The sequence below is a fragment of the Haliaeetus albicilla genome, chromosome 10 (assembly GCF_947461875.1).
Source record: "Haliaeetus albicilla chromosome 10, bHalAlb1.1, whole genome shotgun sequence".
Classification (NCBI taxonomy): Eukaryota; Metazoa; Chordata; class Aves; order Accipitriformes; family Accipitridae; genus Haliaeetus; species Haliaeetus albicilla.
The window spans coordinates 10,494,079-10,513,045 of NC_091492.1; the positions used below are offsets into that span (position 1 = coordinate 10,494,079).

At 43.7% G+C, this 18,967-nt stretch overlaps 1 protein-coding gene across 1 annotated transcript in view; it reads right to left on the reverse strand.

The window, feature by feature from the left end:
- The window catches only part of CMTM4 (CKLF like MARVEL transmembrane domain containing 4), a 42,788-nt gene extending 24,384 nt beyond the window's left edge, over positions 1 to 18,404 (reverse strand). The window contains exon 1 of the mRNA XM_069793431.1: positions 17,718 to 18,404. Within this exon, the coding sequence (XP_069649532.1) occupies positions 17,718 to 17,903 (186 nt within the window). The 5' untranslated portion in view covers positions 17,904 to 18,404. The remainder of the gene's footprint in view (positions 1 to 17,717) is intronic.
- Positions 18,405 to 18,967: the final 563 nt, after the last annotated feature.

The following is an 18,967-nucleotide window of genomic DNA, read 5'->3' on the forward strand; positions in this document are numbered from 1 at the left end:
TTTGTCTTTGCCTCCTACAACAAAACTAGCGAAATGAAAAAAAAAAAAGGATTTTGAAAGAAGTTACCATTTTTGTCACCAACATCAGCAGTAATTCTAAGCAAAGGACAATACCCCACATACTTTGTTTGCCACATACTTCAGAATACAGTAGCTAATTTAAGTTTAAAAATTGATTAAAACAAAGCAAAAGTTTTAATCAAAAAACTCACACTTGGGTAGAAAGTCTCTCACAGTTCACTTAGCACGCTCTCTTAAAAAAGAGCACATACCATACTAATTTTTAGCAGCTAATAGAGCAGGCCAATTCACATCAAACAAATTCTGAACAGATACCCAGTGACTAAACACTTAATTTCAGATTTTATCTTTGACATTGAACAGCTTTGGAAAAAAAGAAAAAGAATATGCCATGAAATGGAACATTCAGAAAACCAGAATCAAAGTCAAACTATGATTTCAGCAATGACACACACACAAAAATACTGTCCAGAACACAGTTTCACTTTACAGTATTATCATGTAATGAAGTCCACCTTTTCTGTGAACACAAGCCTCATAACTAAAGATTATACTGAACACCATTTAAAAAAAATAATAAGTAAAGGTCTAAAAAACGTCTTAGCCATTTCAAGCAGGATCAGTACCAACGCTAAATGTTAGCTGGCAAAACTTTGACTTTTAGACATTGCAATATAATAAAGTCTCCATTGTTCTTGCCACTATTTTTTATATATTATGACACTTCTAAAATTTTTATTCTTTTAAAAATAAATAGTTCTGCAATATTCTCTAGAAATACTGTAGTACAAGCCCAAATAGAATAGGTTCATTTTCTAAAAATATGAACCGCTCTGAATTGTGCCACTAACATTAGGCTGAAGGAGCCAAAAACTGGCACACCAATTGCTGCACTGGGCACCTGCAACGCGGCATGTGGAGTCTCTGCTGTTTTGCTGATAAAAACCTTACATTGACTCTTCTCCATACCAGATAGCGTTGCTTCCTCCAGGCTAACGTACCCATCTTAGTAGTCAAAGCTCAAAAAAGATGAAAGAGTTTCTTGCATACAGCATTAGAAATAAATTCTGTACTGAAGAGGCACTTGGAGCAACGAACTCTTACATACTCCCAAGTTCAGAATTAATAAATTTCAGAGCAATTCTACCTTAAGACTTCATTTTATCCCTTAAGAAATTATACATTTACCTGTGACACACCCTTATAAAAAAAAGTGTTAGTTGTGTACACTTAGGTTTGACTTAACCCAAACCATTTCAAAAGCAAGTAAAGATGTGCCATCAGTTTAAGTAATATGCAGCGGCATTAGTGTACAGTGGTCTGGGTTGTGGCAGCCCACGTCTATTGATATGTTTATCAGAAACACTGGGAAAAAACCTTAATTGCTTCAGTTTATGATGGAGGTTCTGGCCACAAAGCACAGGCTATGTTTTGGAAACATGCACAATAACCGACTACTAATAGGAGTATTATCATGACAGAGTGGATCGGCACACCTGAACACTTGTTGATTGGGAGGACAGCGAAAGGAGAACATTCCCATGCATACAATTATTTGTAACACTTTTGTACTTCAAGTAAGATTCCAACTAAATGTGTTACTATTTTTCTTGCAAGAAAAATATATTTCACCCTTCTCAAAGATTATCCATCCTGCCAGTGCTACACAATACCTTCCTGTTAACTGCCCATTATTTGTCTCACGAATGCTATAGCAAAAAATTAAATCCGAATTAATCACCACATCAGAAAAAGCTATCCTCCCACAGAAACCTCCCTTTTTGTAAACAAAATAAAAACTTTTCTTTAATAAGAAATATTTTCTCTTTGAAACATCACGGTAATCTTGTCCTCCCACAGATTTATGCCTCCTACAGAAGCGTCCTTCTAATTAACTAGAAGTAATGAGAATCTTCTATAAAAACACACTAGTGCTGCTTTTACTGGCCACTCCATACAGACATTAAGCTAATTTTGTTTCTAACAAAAATGCAAACTACTCTAAACACATGAAATGAAAGTGAAATACATTCTAGAATCAAACCCATTACCTCCTCAGACAGCTACATTACTTAAAAGTGTTGTGTAAATGCTGCAACATGAGCCAAAGCAGCTGGCCAAAGGCCACGGTTCATCCAGTGACCAAGTTCATTAAAAAAAAAAAGTTAACATTGTAAGAAAAATGCTTCATTTTCTCTGCATTTTTAAATTTATGAAGTAAATAATTTATGAGACAGGCTATATAAATTAGGTAGTGAATTAATACAATTTTGCCAGCCAGAATACTACTTGATTGGCATGGCCATAAAGTAGACCGATGTGACCATAAGCGTGCCCCCAGAGTGTGCCACTGCAAACTGCAGGCAGACCAAAAGTCAGTCTTGGTCTCAGCCATCCCAGCCTATTTTCTGAGGGACTTCAATGCAGGTTCAGCACTAACAATTTTCTCCTGTTCTCTCACAGAGCTCTGTAACTACACTGCAAACATCTTCTCTCTAACCTATGTTTATCTCCATTGCCCATCTACCACCCATCACTGCCTACTGAATTAGCTGATCTACATGCAGCTCACAGCTTACCAAAGCTCAGAGACCTAAGAAGTCACTTCTCCAGAGCTTCTTACGCTCTTCCCTCTGCCACACCACAGGCCCAAGATAAAATTGGTGCCGTGCCTTGCGACATTGGCTATACACACTCTCTTGGGAAGAGGGAGGAAGGACAAAGACCCTCCAGCCCTCCTGGAAGCCTCCATGCTCCATCCAGACACCATTTGAGGGCGCAGAGACCGGCGCTGCCCCAGATGACTGCGGCACAAAGCTGCAGCAGAGAAAAACCCTCACTCCCCAGCTGCTAAAGCTCTGCTTTGTAACACAAGTCACCAATGCAACCTTGGAAAACCAAGACACAGGATCTAGCTAGGCCCACGTCTGCCTCCCATGACTGCAGTTACAGGACTAGGAAAAAAAAAAAAAAGAGAGAGAGAAAAACAACAAACCAAAACAACCACACCAGGATCGTATTGATTGGAGCACAGGTCTCAGCCAACAAAACGCACACTGCCATTTGTCCAGCGTTGGAGGCGACCCTCACTTTGGAGTCACACCTCTCCTCATAGCTTAGGGTGATGAGTTTTGACAAGTTTTTCCACAAGCAGAAGTTTCAAGGTTGGTTTACTGAGGAAAAATGAGAAGCTGAACATGGTGGAGATCTCCTTTTACATGAATTACTGCTCTCTCCCACAAATGACACAGCTACAGCTTTCTTGGGCAGAGTCAACAGAGAAAGTTTCCTCTGATGGATGAAACAAACCTTTTCATCTGTTTTTCTCTGCACTGAGTACTTTGGAGAGTTTTCTATTCCACCCTAATTGCTTCAACACCCTAAGATTTGTATAACTCTCTTTTATTACTATCTTTCTCTTTTTTAACAGTTGTTTTTGATTTCCCTTCTACTTCCACTCTTCTTGAAGTAAGTATAGTGGATATTGCATTGATTTGCAACTTTGTCGCGATGGAAACATCTGCTTATTCTACTGGATGCTCAGGTCCACACAGAGGCATCCTAGGCTACCTGCGATAGCACCTTTTTCTTGAACAAAGGAGATGGGAGAGTCTGCTCAACAAAACAGGATCAACAAGAACAAGCCTCAGGGTAAGCTGAGAAAAGGTCTGGGTCTGCCCAGCCTTGCAGCCCAACGTGTGCAATACAGCCCTAACTCTGCGACGGAGCAAACCTCCCCCTGCCCTTCATCCCTCCTCTCCCACCACCACATCATGCAAAGGCAGGAGAAAAAAATCTCCAAGATTAAGAATGCAATGTATTTCCCAATAATGATTTTGTTGTGCTTTGTATCTCGAAGAAACTAGCAAACTGTTATCCAATTTTATTGTTTGGGACATTTAGGACCGCTAAGATAACTCGTGGACAGTGTAAAGCTCTTGCACTTCTATTAAACAGCACTGAACCCCCACATAAAGGCTCCATTCAGAGTGAAGCAGCCCCTCACTGCAAGGGGATGAAGCGACCACAATTTAGGGCCATTTAATTCCTGAAAGAGAGCTTCTATACTGGGATCCAGTGTCCTTTAATTTAGCCACATCAGCCTCCTACCATTATTGTATTCATCTCAACTTTCCTGTAAATTCCCCTGGAGAAGGGCCCTTAATGAAGAAATCATCTGCCTTCGGGCTATGTAAATGGCTTATATTTACATCACTTTCTTGGCAACAGAGCCATGTCAGACATAAAACACTGTATTTCCCCAAAATGGAGAAAATGTGCTACGACAGGCACCAATGCTGAAAGAGAGCTTTTAGGAGGTTGCTAATGGTGTATTTTTCCTGTCAGAACATGTTGTGTTTTATTTTTGAAGAAAATAATCAAACACCTTTGCACTAAAAACAAAAAAGACAGTTCTGCAATGAAAACAAAGTAAAAAATGAGTTTTCCTGTTTATCTAAAATGTTACCACAGAAAGCCTTATTGTGTGGTTAAATGACATAATTACGCATGATTTCCAAAAAACCACAAAATGGTCAGCATTTTTTCTGCCTGAAAAATACCCACAGAATTTAGTAAGAATGTCACACTACCAAGACATTTTAACATCCAGACTGTTTAAATTAATGGTACAGCAGAATACATATGCACAAAATAGAGAAGAAATAAATTGCTTTTACACCACTTAAAGTATCTGAAGACATTAAACTTTCTTGAATTAAAATCTAGATTTATTGTTCTCATTTACTTGGCCCAGCAGTCCCAACTTAATGTATGAAACCAAGTGGGTCTCATTCCTTGCAAAGCACATGCATTTCCCACATCTGAAACAGCTGGCACAGATACGAATATTTGGGATCGTATGGCTTAAAAACAGTCCTGCTTCTCCAGCAGGAAACCATCTTTTACCCTAAGCAGAAGAAAGACTGATTTCCCGCCTGTTCCTAGTCTGCATCCTTAAGACTAAAAGAAATGTGTTATTAACTCTGGTAATTGGACTGCAAGGAGCCTTAAATCACAAATGAGTATTAAACTTTTCTTACAAGATAGACAATTTAGGAAAATGACACTCACCAGAGAGGGAAGCTTAAGCACCAATGATTCAGCACCCTGGATAAACTAAATTGTGCTCTCATGGTACAAAATACAACACTGAACAAATCCAGAGAAACTCAGTCAGACCTCCAAATGCAACTCTGATTTGGGCTTGGTGGCGACAATAGAAATAATAGCAGAATATTTAAATTTCAGATCTTCATTGCACCTCGAGGGTTTTACATGTCACTGCAATCCTTAAGTTTTCATTATTTCTTAGTTTACTTTTGGATATAACGTGGCAAGACTTCAGCACATTAAATATTGTGGAATCTTTATTAAATCAGCTGATCTTTTGCCACCTCCAGCAGTTTTCTATAATCCTTGAAAGATTCAGCTACTGCTGACTTCCCTTTCTCAACTTAGGCAAAAGACCAATTCTAAATACAGAACATGTTTCTGAGGCCAGAAACATTTTGACGGCGTATTATGAGAAAGGGTCATATTTAAGAACAAGGGTAGTAACACTCAAAGTTAACAACAGAATGATAGCTGTTTTGAAACACTAAGTACATCAGAACTAACACTCAAAAAAATTAACTGGACTGAACTAAGGTCAACAGAAAAGATTCTGAACTGGCTAAACCAGAAATGCATCAATTTTAAAAGTGAACTTAATCATAGAGTCTAGAATGAAAAAAAGCTGCAGACGAAGTAGTGACTTACTTCCTGCTACCTATGCATTTAGTACAGAGTTTTGCTTATTGCTTGGCCACACCTATACAACAAACATTCTCATCTGCTAGATAAATGCAAAACCGACTCCAGTTCAAATACCATTAAACAAATAGTATTTTACAGTACGGAAATATTTTATGTTTGGGGTTTTTTTTAAAAGAAAAAACAAACATAGTCCTTCCTGTTACTGCTAAATAATTTAAGACTTTTTTTCACGTTACATTTACATCGTCCTCAAAGTAAATCCATTTCAGCACTTGAAGTCATAACTGGACACGCAGGCAGCTGTGAAGCACTGGTTTGCACAACTCCCACGCGGCTCGTTCTGGAGGTGTCAGTGACCAGACCTATGCCACGCTGCTCGGCACAAGGCGGCCTCGGGCTGCGGCGTCAGACGCTGCCGCGGCCGCATCTCCCCTCTCTCCCCTGAGGAGCAGGGTCCCGGACCAGGTGGCCCCTCACACCAGTGCCTGCTGGCATCAGGGGTGCACCCCGCTGGGACTGGAAGAGTCACCTCGCGGCCCCCGCTCTCGGCCCCATCTCCATCAATATCTCGACCGCTGTTATTTTGGCACCTGTAAAAAGCTGCTTATCCCTACTTCACGTGACTTGGCAGACCTGACTGAGAGTTTGTCTTATTTACTCGCACCCAACCAAAACACAACCACCTTCCTAACGACAACAACAACAAAACAAAACAACACCAAAACCCACAAACAAACAAAATCACTCTGATTTAGGTACATTTCAGGTTTTATCCAATCAAGCAGATGACCACAAGAACCACTGAACAGAATCTGAAGCCAAGGCACTTTGCAAGGAGGTGTTTGTTTTAGGCACATTACATTCCCTCTCAGAAACCTAAATAAAATTCAAACATACCATCCAGATTAGACAAAAAAGGAATATAACGTGCCACCTGTCCTATAAACAAAAGCCCATCAATAGTTTTGTAGGAAGCCCATCCTATAGGTAGGTTCATTTGAAGATCATACAGAGCCACGCTTTAAACAAAAGCAAACAAAACATGCAGATCACAACCAGTTCCTCCCAGCAATTTGCTTCCACAGGAACCTGTGCCTCCAGTCCCCACAAACTACAATTCATGTGTATCATAATTCAAAATATTTTCATAAGCAACAGGTCCTTCAAGACAATAATGAACAAAATTCCAAACTACTGAGTTACACATTTCTAACTTTCCCATTTATATGCTGTATTAATCACTTAATTCCTGTGCAACCCAGTGAAATGAACAACTCATAAATGGAAAGGCTTATTCTGTATCTATAGTAAACTGAATTAAAAGTCATTGGTAATTCTTGTTTGTCTCAAAGACTAATTTAATAGTGTCACTAAAAGTCACTAGTTTTGAACCAGCATTTATTAGTTAATAACAACTGTGCAGGATGCTCAAGAGAGCTTGTCCAGAAGAGATGCCTCTCAGTAAATTGTCAAACTTCCCATCCCCAATCTTCCAGCAAGGGTACAGTATCCTCCCCAGTCCATTTCCTAGTATTTTCTATTAAGTCAGACTGTAAGAACTCATAACTCATCATATCTTTGCTATTAAAACAAAATGGATAAATACAGTAACCTTATTTTTGTCTTCAGGCTGCACACACATGTTCTGTACGGTACATACACACACACAGTCTGCTGGAACACATGTTACTGCGATTGTGTTTGTAAGATTTTTAAACAAAGTTAAAAAAATTTGGCTATTGCTTCACTTATGAGAATTCTCTACTCGGCTCTTAAAAAAAGAGAAGAATCAACACTTTTGACCTGGCTTTGTGTTCCCCTTCACAGGCCAGCCTGTGTTGGAAACCTGGCTAGCCAAAACAATATTAAAACAGAGTACTGTAAATCCGTAACAAAAAGTAGGATAAATTAATTGGTTTTAGAAGCAAAGGTGTACTTATGAAATTTGTCAAGTATTTGATCTGCACAGACTCCTGTTTAACTAGCCTGTTAGGCTATTTTAAAAAGTGAAAGTTCTATTTTAAGACTATCAGAATCAGTCTGTATCCTTTAAAACCCCATTTAATCGCAATTATGAGTAAACATCAAACATCCCACAAATACTAAAACAAGAAAGGAATTTTAATGAGAAAACAATCAAGAACTTAGAGTAGTCCTAAGGAATCCATTAAAGTTTTTTGGGTTTGTTTTTGTTTAAAGGAAATGGTGCAAAATGTCCTTGCAATCCCAACGTTCCCAAGATTGCAATCTGAAGGCCCCCTTAGATGCCATGCCTTAAAAGGCAAAAAGAGTCTAGACATACTGGTAAAACAGAACATTAAAAAAATAGATGTAGGCCAGAACATTAAAGAGCACTGCCAGCTGTACTGGGGAATGCATGAAACCTTCAAGCCCGTCTTGCTGTTTAGACTGTCTTAGAAGCGTTATACAGTAGTATCTCATCCAAAATAGAAAAGAGCCCACAAAATTTCATTGCATAACTGCAAATCCACCTACTCATGATTTTATAACTCAAGAACAGATCTGCCTAAAGACTGCAAACAAACTTGGCACACTGCAAACAGAGGACTATAAAATGTTGTTAACAGCACAAAAGCCCTAAGACTCTGGCAAAAATGCCTTCGCATTCTCGGTCACGATTCTTACTGTACTGCCACCATGAACTAAACGTACTGAACATCCCAGGGACTTAGGAGACTATCCTATAATTCTGGAAGAGCACTTTCTTCAAAACACTTTAAAAATGTTACTAAGTGATAACATCATATAAAAGATCCCAATGTTTAGTAAAAGGTTTCACCTACATTAGATAAAAAGTTTCTAAGCATTAAATGCAACAATTAGTTCCTTCTAGAACAGTATGTGATCAAACAACTAATTAATTTATTCACAACATTCAAGTGGCAACATCAGTTCCTAGCATGAAACTAATTTCATAAGACAAAAGTTACAGAAGGTTATTAAAGACTTGTAGAACTTCAGTATTTCATAATACTCACAACCGTGCTTGTTGCTTTCTTGCATGAACATTTCAGTCTAAAATGTACAAAAGTACAGAAAGTTACTAACATGGAAATGCTTATAGTTAACTCGTAAAATAATTTCACAAAAAAATGCCAGAACTGTTATGAGTAGTGCTGTATCGCTGGCAGATTTACAGCCTTTGAAAATAATAATGTTTAGCTTAAGTAAAGCTACAGCAGAAGTATCACCGTCTGCAACTCCAGATCTAAGCACAGGACATATTTCTCCATACCAGGCACACAGTCACTGTGCTTTTAAGCTATACTGTACTGAAGGGAACTACCACGAACAAGTTCAGCTCACTTGCAAGATGAACGCTTTGTGAATGTACATACAAGCTAAAGAAAATTTAAAGAAGTGTCTTGAACAAGACATTATTCAAGCATCAACAGCTGAGTATCAAGTTACCTATTAAGAAAAGTTTAACTGCAGACAATGCTGAAGACACTCGTTTGGGTAAAAATGCACCATATTCTTCCACAAGCTAAGGCATTAAAAACCAGAGCCTTTACTAAAGTTAATTAAATACAAGAGTCAGAAATGGGATACTCAGAGTTATAGTTCCCAGTTTAATTCACACACAGTGAGATTAAAACATTAAAAGTTACTCTGCTTACCTGAAACCACCTTTCAGGCATTATGCCATTCTAGTAACATACTGCAGCATGAGTACACGTTTCATCCTGGACATCTACTAAAGGAACAATGCTTGAAACCTGTCCCTGTAAAGACTGCATTACCTGACTCATACCGCTCCATACTACATGGGCTTCTCAGTCTGGGCGAGCGCTACACCAGCTCTAAGACCTCTTTGCCCATAGTCAGTAATATTTTTGACCCATCTTTCCTCTACTCATGGTTGTACGTTCTTACACCTGTTCTACAGCAGGTTGGTGTTAGCCAGCTTTTGCTTTCCTCCTCCCATATTCTGAAGAGTTGATGGTTCAAGTTCCAGAGAAACCTAAACATTTCTTCCATGTTTTGGAAGCAATGGACTACACAAATCATCTGAGAATTAGGGAACTTTAAAAAAAAAAAAATTTTTTTTTTTTTTTAATCCAGCTCTAATTTAGAAGTAGCGACTACTACCACTACGGAGTAACAGCAGTTGACCCACTGTTAAGATGTCTATTCATTGCACATCTAGTCCTGTTTGTGTACAAAATTTCAGTACAAAATTATTTGTTGAGGTCTAGAAGCAAGAGGTATTTCTGCAATGCAATTTTGAGCACAGGATGACAACTATCAAAAAGTGTGCAAGTTGATTTGACAAAATGATGCATTAATTCCCAGAAATAACAGATTCTTCCTATACTGGTTACGTTAGAAGAAAAACACAACCTCTTAGATTTCTAGTCCTTCTCCTTGTCTCATCTCAAGATGATAATTAAATCACTAGGGAGGCTCATCAACAAAAGACATTACCAGAAAGATTACAGGAAAAGAAGGTAGCTTTCCAAATAATACTGCCATTAGAACTACATTTCATACTGTAGCATCTACAATTAGTATAGCAATCTATTACTATTATACTGGTTAACAGCAGGAAGAAAAAAATAGAGCATACTTATTACAGAGATTATAGAAATTTCTTCTGAAAGCAGAATTTAAAACTATCCACCATCTTAGAGAGAAATTTATAACAGGAGTTTGGAGTTTACTGACAGTAGGACACCAGCCCATGGCCAGATGGTAGTTAAGAGACACCATGAAAGAGACCAAAACCCACTCACCCTTCTGTGGGAAGACAACCACAGTCTTTTCTTTAGTTGCACACAGAAACAACAAAAAGCAAAGCTAAACAGAGTTATCTCATCATTCTTCCCTCTATGGTAAATGTCAGTATCAAAACATCACCACACGGCAATGCAGATCTACAACCTTTAAAGAGAAATCTTTCCAAAGAGAAATCAAGAGCTTCAGAGACACTGAAGAGACATGGTTTACCTAAAGAGGATTTATAAGCATATCTGTGTACTACAAATTTGATCCTTTTAATTTATAACAGTCTTTTTCTAAGACCAAATGCCAAAGACCACCAGCATCCACTGTCATACTTAACGCATCCTCTGAACAAGCAGCTACAAATACCACTGAGAATCAAAGCTCAATGTACAATAAAGTGACAACAATTTCTTAGATAAATGTGTATTTATTGTTTGGAAATTATAAAAGATGGAAGATACAGTTAATCACAGAATGACTATAAGTTACCAATGCAGTCCCAGGGCGTAACAGGAGAGGTATCTCCAGCAGAGGCTTGAGAAGTGACATGTCATCATACACACTGGTAAGACACACTGGAAAGGCTACCTACTGCTCAGGTTGTGCCTACTGAGAAACAACTACCTCGGTCAGACAGTGGTGCAAGGAAGGGCTGCTGGACAGTCCGAGACCGGAGAGCCCCTCTTACGAGCAGAGTCCAAAACAACTGTATCTTGCCTTATGCGGCAAGATGAAGGCTGGCGGAGTGCAGACAGCTCTTTCGAAGTGCACAAACGAGTAAGTAGTTAGGGCAAGTGGCAACATTAACGCAAGAACAAATGGCTATAAATTTGCTAGAATTAAGTTCACACCAGAAATGAGGAAGTTTCCTATAGCTCCAAAGTGCAGAATAAATGAACAAAGCTAACTTTAGGGTGAAACTAACACTTATGGAAAAAATATGTCAGGTACAGGGCTGCCTGTGACACCGAAGCTGCATTAGAAGGCTCAGCCGTCTCCTGCAGTGCTCTGCTTCTCACCGAGACCGCTGAATGCTTTCCGTCAGGACCAATGACCTGACCGCTGCGGAATGACCTTACCATGCAGAGAACATCATCTACTGACCTCTGTTAGGTACGGTCTAATTTTCTGTAGCTTAATTAACACCCCACTTACAGGAAACCAAACTTTACAATAACTAATGTGAAAAATCTCAATTTATTCACATGCCATTCAGCGACCAACTGGTAACTTCTATGATTTAGAGAATGACAACTGCCTGTAAAGCACCCGGCTCCCCGCTCTAACAAGCCATAAACAAAGCAGATCAGTAATCACACTGCTGTGCAGCTGCACAGGAGTACTGCAGAGAGATCCAAGGAGAAAGGTGCGGGCAAGAGTTACACATGCCGTAAGATGTGACACATGGGACTGGGCTGGGAGGTTGGGGACTCCATCTAATCCTCCCTCCAGAAGTGATCGGAATGAGATGGTGAGCTGAAGGCACAAGAAGGCAGCAGTAATTAAGCATGAGATTACTGAACACCTTGTAATAGTTTTCAACCAGATTCTAATAGTTAGCAATTAGCTTACTCCTTGGAACATAAATGTTATTACTCTAATTTTTTAATATAATTAACAATGAGAATTCTCAATAGTCTCACTACCCATGTAGGCATGTATTACAGGCTTTTTGAATTTTGTTTTCTTCATTGCAATAGATCCTGATAGCAAAGAATTTTACTGTCATCCTGGCCTTAACCAGTTTCTGGATCTGGAAATGTATAGCGACAGTAAGCCACAAAACAACTTTTTCCAACGTTCAGCTACTCTCCACCAATGAAGATGGAACTTTTTATTCTGAAAATTGTGAACATATGAACTGCTATTCCCACCAGATTTCATTTAGCTCAAAATCTTGCCTCCACTGACGGGCAACAGCATATGCTATAGAGAACAAGACGAGAGCAAGCACGCAGTGATACTTCCCAGTACACTCATCAGCAAGTTGTAGCTCAGAGACCTCCCAAGCAGAAGTATTATCTTCTTTAAAAGAAGTCTCTGATGGATTTTTGTAGCATTTGGAACAGACACATGAAGAAAAGAAAGTCTAGGGCTGTCTGAGCCGCAGAGGCCGTCACTAACCACCACAAATGCCATCCTCTTTTAAGCTGGCACATGATACAGGTTTTCTGACACTTGCTACTTCCACCAGAAGGTTGCTCTGTGACCTGACCTGCTCCAGTTAAACCATTCCTAACTACTGAGAATGTCACAAGAACTGGCCAGGCACAATTCTTCACATCAATTGTCCGAACTGTTAAAGGTGATACATGTTACTTTAAATCAAGTACCTGTGAAAACCTGGGAGGATCCTAGTGACAACCAGTGAGGCTCCCAACAGGATCCTGCCTGATTTCCTCATAACTCACCTGCTGGCCTGGTGAACAGCCCACCTGGAGCTACTGTTCCCAAAGAAACCGAGCAGCAGACAACAAGCAGTCATGAATCACCATGGGGATTTCAGTGGGAAATGGATGTCTACACCCAACTTTAACCACAGTGAGATCCTTGAAGGCGCAGAATTATAACAATCAAAGAAAAATAGTAGTGCATTTAGAAAAGCTGAAGAGAAAAATAAAGTGAGTAACAAAAAGCAGGCAATCTCATCCAAAGTTAAACTATTTCCAGTAAAGAGGTGGTACCTGCTAACCAGCCCGTCACTTTTGGATGATGGCAATGGGCCCCACCTGATTCTCCACATAGTAAACACCTTTCTTCAGCAAGCACACTCAGAAAAAGGAGAGAGTCTCCTTAGGAAATTCAAGGGGATGATATGAAACAAATCATTTGAGGATGTCCATAGGAAAGTTCTCCCGGGGGTATCTGTTTGATTATTGCCCAATAATCTCCATGGGAAGTATTAAAGCCCCCAAAAGCATAAGAAACATAAAACCATGCCAGAGAGTAATGAAAATAAACTCTGAAGAGCTTTTCTGCTCTGGTCTCCAAGGACAACTATCTAATCTCTCGTATCTGCCACAAGGCAAGGTACTGCTCCATCTAAATGCTGGCAAGTCAGCTGAGACAATTTTCACCTAGATTTCAACTTCCCCAAAGGAAAAGCATTGCTTTGGTTAGTAAACAAGTGTACTGGCTTCACCCTGACTTCCATTTCAAGTTCAAACCCTCATCTTAAAAAAAAAACAAAAAAAACACAAAACCACACAAAAAAACCCCAAACCAAACATGAGCACTCCATGCTACTTTAAGTCTTCACTCCCACCCCCCCATTCACTTCCCTTCATGCCGTTTACCTCCCACCTGCCTGATGACACCCCATCAGGTGTCTCAGCCACCCCAGTAGCCCTGAACACTCCTTTCCTGATATGGTCCAACACTCACCATCTTCCTTCCTTCGAGCTGCTTCTTTAAAAAGAGGCTTACAGCTGCAGGCCGAGTTACAGCAGATGTTTCCTCACAGATCCAAATAAACACACATGCAACTATTTCAACAGAACAATAAGATATAGGCAAAAGAGCTACTTTCTGAAAAGCTCACCTACCTAACAATAAAAACTTTCAAAAAGAGAAAAATCAGTTCAATACTAAGCTGTTCCACATGGGCCCTTTTTATTACTTCCTCCCTATTCCTCATATTGATATTACTGACCATTAGCAGGCAGATGTATGTACTACATAACTGTTCAACTTAGCCACGAATATTAATAAAAGCCCTAAACAGTAAAATACAGTTTTCTTACTTTCCATACCCAATTTAAAATTAACAAAAAACCATAATGCTATTCAACCTTTTCTGGGAGCCAAGGGAAAGAAAGCCAAAATAAGACTGAGAAATAACCTGCATAATACTATACATGAATCATTATCATAACCCATTATGTCAGTGCCCCTTTAAAGGGCACTTCAGGGCATATTCTCTCGAAATGTTAATGAAGACGAGTTAAACTATTCTCCCCTCTAGCAGCACTTAAAATTACTCCACGAGCCTAAAATGTCATACTGCTTTCCCTCTTCTAACAACTCCTGTAACAATATTTTGATTCAATAAAGACAAATCTACCACAAAATAATAAAGCCCTACAACCACCTATTTTCAGTCACGTGGGGTTTTTTTCCCCCCATTCCCTGCTCCTTCTGCTTTTGACAATCAAAAATGGGCATTTGGAAGAAGAGGCATTTAAGCCACAATGTCCAACAGTTATCCTTCACACACAGCACTACGAACTAATTTGCGGAAAGTCCTTCAACTGAACATTAGAATAAACAGCAATGTTTGTCTTGAGCTGATACTTTTGTCTGCCAATCATATATGTATTTTAAGACAAATCCTGATGCTAAATGAAGCACATGCATTATAATCTTTCCTGTAGCATTCTTTTGACTACAATAAATTTAGAGACCTTTTATCTTAACCAATTTTTTTTTTTTTTAAGTTTTCTTGTGTGCAATAAAGGGAGCTCCTCCTCATTTTTAAGAGCTAGAGTTCTATACTATGGACTTTGATACATTTTAGTTCTCACAGTATTTTTGTAAAGGTATTATTAAACATTATAATCAAAATAATTGTACTTGGCAAATAAGCGAATTAAGTACACTGTGGAATGTGTTCTCTCTTTTCTTTCTTTTCCAAAACTACTCAGTTTTCCACTGGTTTGCAAAATTCAGTAGTCTGCTCTAGCAGTCATTACCATGAATTAGACAGAGCTTCTTCTGAGTACAATTGTGCAGAAACTCAACACGCTGAGATGGTACATAGGATTCCACCCTATACTAGCTAATTTAATTTCTTGTTAATTTCTGACTCACTGGGTTCATACACTCTGTAGGAACCACGTGCAATAGCTCAGATCACTCTTATTAAAAAGGCACAAAACATTACTCAGTTCCCCTGAAGATACTAATCTGCACATATACATCTTCCTAACAATGTACTGGAAGAAGCGACGTCTTTGTTCAACAGACAAGAAAACTCCGTACCTGCAGCTCCAGCACAGAGTGGTTTTCCCCCCATCTTTCTTTACAAGACTTAAAAAAATTGAGGTGTACTCCATGTGTCTGTAGAACTTGTTCCAAGCAAATTAGAGATTAATAATAAAGGATTCACTCACGCATGATCAGTAATCACTCATTTTAATTACAAGCTTTTAACGTGACTTGCCACAATTACTAGCGTACTACAGAAAGGATCAGCAGTAGGAACAGAAACAAAAATCCTGAGGGCAGATTATTTCAGCGTATTAGGCAGCACCACCCCAGGATTTCTACCACATGGACAGTTTCTAACAGTTCAAAGACAGGTAGATGTTGCACAGCAATGACAGATTCTTTGGCTTCAGCCCCAAGAACACATCACGCAAATACAGCTATTCCCTGTTGTTAAGGCTCCTCAGGTAACACGCTCATTGCTACCACTTGCAGTGCACAGATTCTGTTCTACACTGAGATGAGAAGAAAACAAATCGCACTTCCAAATCCTGGACGTTACTGGGTATTTGTAAAAAATGATCATATATTCATCAATGCAATCCTCTATAAACTTGTGTCACTGTTGAACCTAGGACACTGTGAATGTATTTCATGTGAAACCTGTCTGTGCAAGCTTTGTCTTGTACTAACCAGCAGTGGCTTTAAATGCTGAAGTTATAAATAACGAAATATTAAAACGCTCCTGCCATCACGGTCCTCAAAGAACTCGCCCATTTTAAGGGCAAACAATTTGTAGCACCCTAGAAGCAACTACTTCATGATTTATTTCAAGCTTACTGCCGTTTTCATAAAACACCTATTTTAAAACACCCTGAAAAACCCATTTGTTAAGAAATGTGTCGAAGTGACTTTGAAAGCGGATCAGATGAAGACAATCAGCATCATCAACCGGAAAAACTGACAAGACCCTTTGGTGTCACTACGCATGTAGCTGCCGTGGTGCTGCTCCAAGACTTGCACGGACTCCATCAAACTAAACAGGCTAGCTGTTTGAAGTACCTGAACAACTACAGCTTACATTTCATTTCAGAACGGGAAAACGTGGGATTGAGGGGGTGCTCCAGGGTTCCTCTCCTTCTACTCTGTGCACTTAAGAGAACTTCAGCCTGTGAAAGGCGAGCAGGTAAGCAAGTACTGTGCAGGCACCCAAGCGGACCCTCTGGGACAACCCATGCCAGCCGCTCCTCACGTAGCACTTCGGGTAGTTCCCACCCAGCGGCCCCCACCGAGGGACACGGGACCACGACAGACACATGCCCTGGCCTGGCCTGGCCTGGCCCGGCCTGGCCCGGCGGGCAGGAGCCCCGCGGGCAGCGGGGCAGGCGGCGCATCCCCCGGGCAGGCTGCCGGGGCCGCTGCCAGCCCCAGCCACGCCGCTCTCCGACGCCTCTCTACGGTACGCCCGTCAAAGTGAAAGAACGTTTAATATTTAAATGGCACGACTTATGTACTGAGAAGTTGCCCTGGTGTTTTGGTTTTTTTTTTAAACCTGTACAAAACCTGTAGCGGTGGAGGTTTTTTCCATACCCCAGCGATCTAGGGGCGCGGGCCGGCCCTGGCGCGCACAGGGAGGTAAAACCTCTTACTGCGATCAACCGGCACAGCTCAACACCCCTGCGAAACCGACCGTAATGGAGGCCTAGCCCGGGCCGCTTCCCGCTGCAAGGGGAAGACACGCCACCTGACGGGAGCGAGCCCGGACGCACCTCGAGCCGCCCCAAGCCCGGCGGCGCTTCCTCCCGCCGCCGGGGCGGGACGGCGGGAGCCGGGAGGGCGGACGGCGCCGCTCCGGGGCCGAACCGAGCCTCCCCCCCCCCCCGCCCCGCACCGGGCTGACGCGACCCGGTCGCTCGGAGGTGGCCGTTCCCAGGGCTCGCGCGCGCCCCAGCGCCGAGCTCGGCGGCGGCGGGTGACACGGCGCTCCCGGCCCGGCTGCGGCGGCTCCCGGCCCGCGCCGGGCTTTCCCGGCCGCCTGAAATGGAGGACGGTTGGGCCGCCGCCAGGCGCCGCGCCCGCAGGTACGCACCTCGCCGCCGGGCCGGCCGGCCGGCCGGGAGAGCGGCACAGCCCCGCCGCCGCGGGGGTGCCTTTCCCCCGCTCCCCGCCCGCAGCCGTACGGGGGAAGGTAGCCCGCCGGGCGCGGGGGTCGGCTCTCCCGAGCGCGGGCGGCCGCGGGCCCGCTCCCCGCCGGCGGTACCTACCACCTCGGCCAGCTTGATCCTGCCGAAGGTGCCCCGCAGGTAGTCCAGGTCGCAGCGGAGGCCGCCCAGCCCGCGGCGCTGGCTGACGGGCTCCGTCGTGGGCTGGTAGGGACTGCTGGCCCCCGAGATCATGGAGGTGCTGGACGCCTCGCCGTCGAAGCCCTCCAGGTCATCGCCGTTCCTCATGGTGCCGGTGCCGGTGCCGCCGCGCTGCTGAGGGGCTGCCCGCGGAGCTCCGGCCCGAGCCGAGCCGCGCCGCGCTCACCTAGCGGAGCGCCGGCTGCATGGCTCCCCCCGTCCCCCGTCAGGCGGAGCGGCGCGGGGAGAGCGAAGGCAGCATGCTGCTCTGACCCGGCCCGCCTGCCGCCGCCGCCTCAGCCCCGGCCCCGCGCGGGAGGAGAAGGGGGAGGAGGAGGGAGAGCGGCGGTGCGCGGGCAGCCCTCGGCGCCGCGCTCAGCGCCCCGCCGCTCGGGGGCGCCCTCGCCCCACTGAGGGGCGCCGGGGGCCGCCGCGGCGCGCCCGGCCCGCGCTCCGGCTGGGACGAGACCGCCGGGGCGCCCTCAACCCCCTCGGCGGCGCGGCCACCACCCCGCGGCTCGCTCCGCTCCGCTCCGCTCCCCCGGTCCCGGCAGGGCAGCTGAGCTCCGAGCGGGGACGCTGCCGCCGCCGCCGCCGCTCCTCCCCCTGCGCTCAGCGGAAAGGGCGGAGAGAGCCCGCCCCGGAGGGCGCGCCGCGGCCGGGCGGTGCCTCCACCGGCCCGCGGCCCTCCGCCCGCTCCGCCCCCGCGGCCGGCACCTGCCCCCGGCCGCCTCCCCGCCCCCGGGCCGGCCGGGCCCGCAGCCGCCCGGGCAGGGGAGGGGCCGGCACCTGCCCCCCGCCCGCCGGGCTGTTCCCCGCCCCGCCGCCGCCGGCGCCCAGCCGAGCCCGGGGCGGCCGCCGGGTCACCTTGGCCGGCGGGAGCCGGCGGAGAGGACAGGCGCTGCCCCCCGGCCGGCCTGCCCCTTCGGGAGGCGTTAGCCGTCTGCGGCGTTAAGGGCTTTTTGACTTCGGGCTTTTTAAGGCGCGCCGCGGGCGCCGCTGAGAAAGTCAACGGTGGTGACGCTTTACAGCGTGTTCGGAACTCGGAGTCAGTCCTTCGAGATACGTGAAGCAGGTCACGCTGCTCAGAACTACTTTCAAGCTGTTGCGATACTGTACCCGCGGTAGTTCGAAGGCTGGAAGCCTTCAGCGTATTCTTCCGTGAGTGCTAG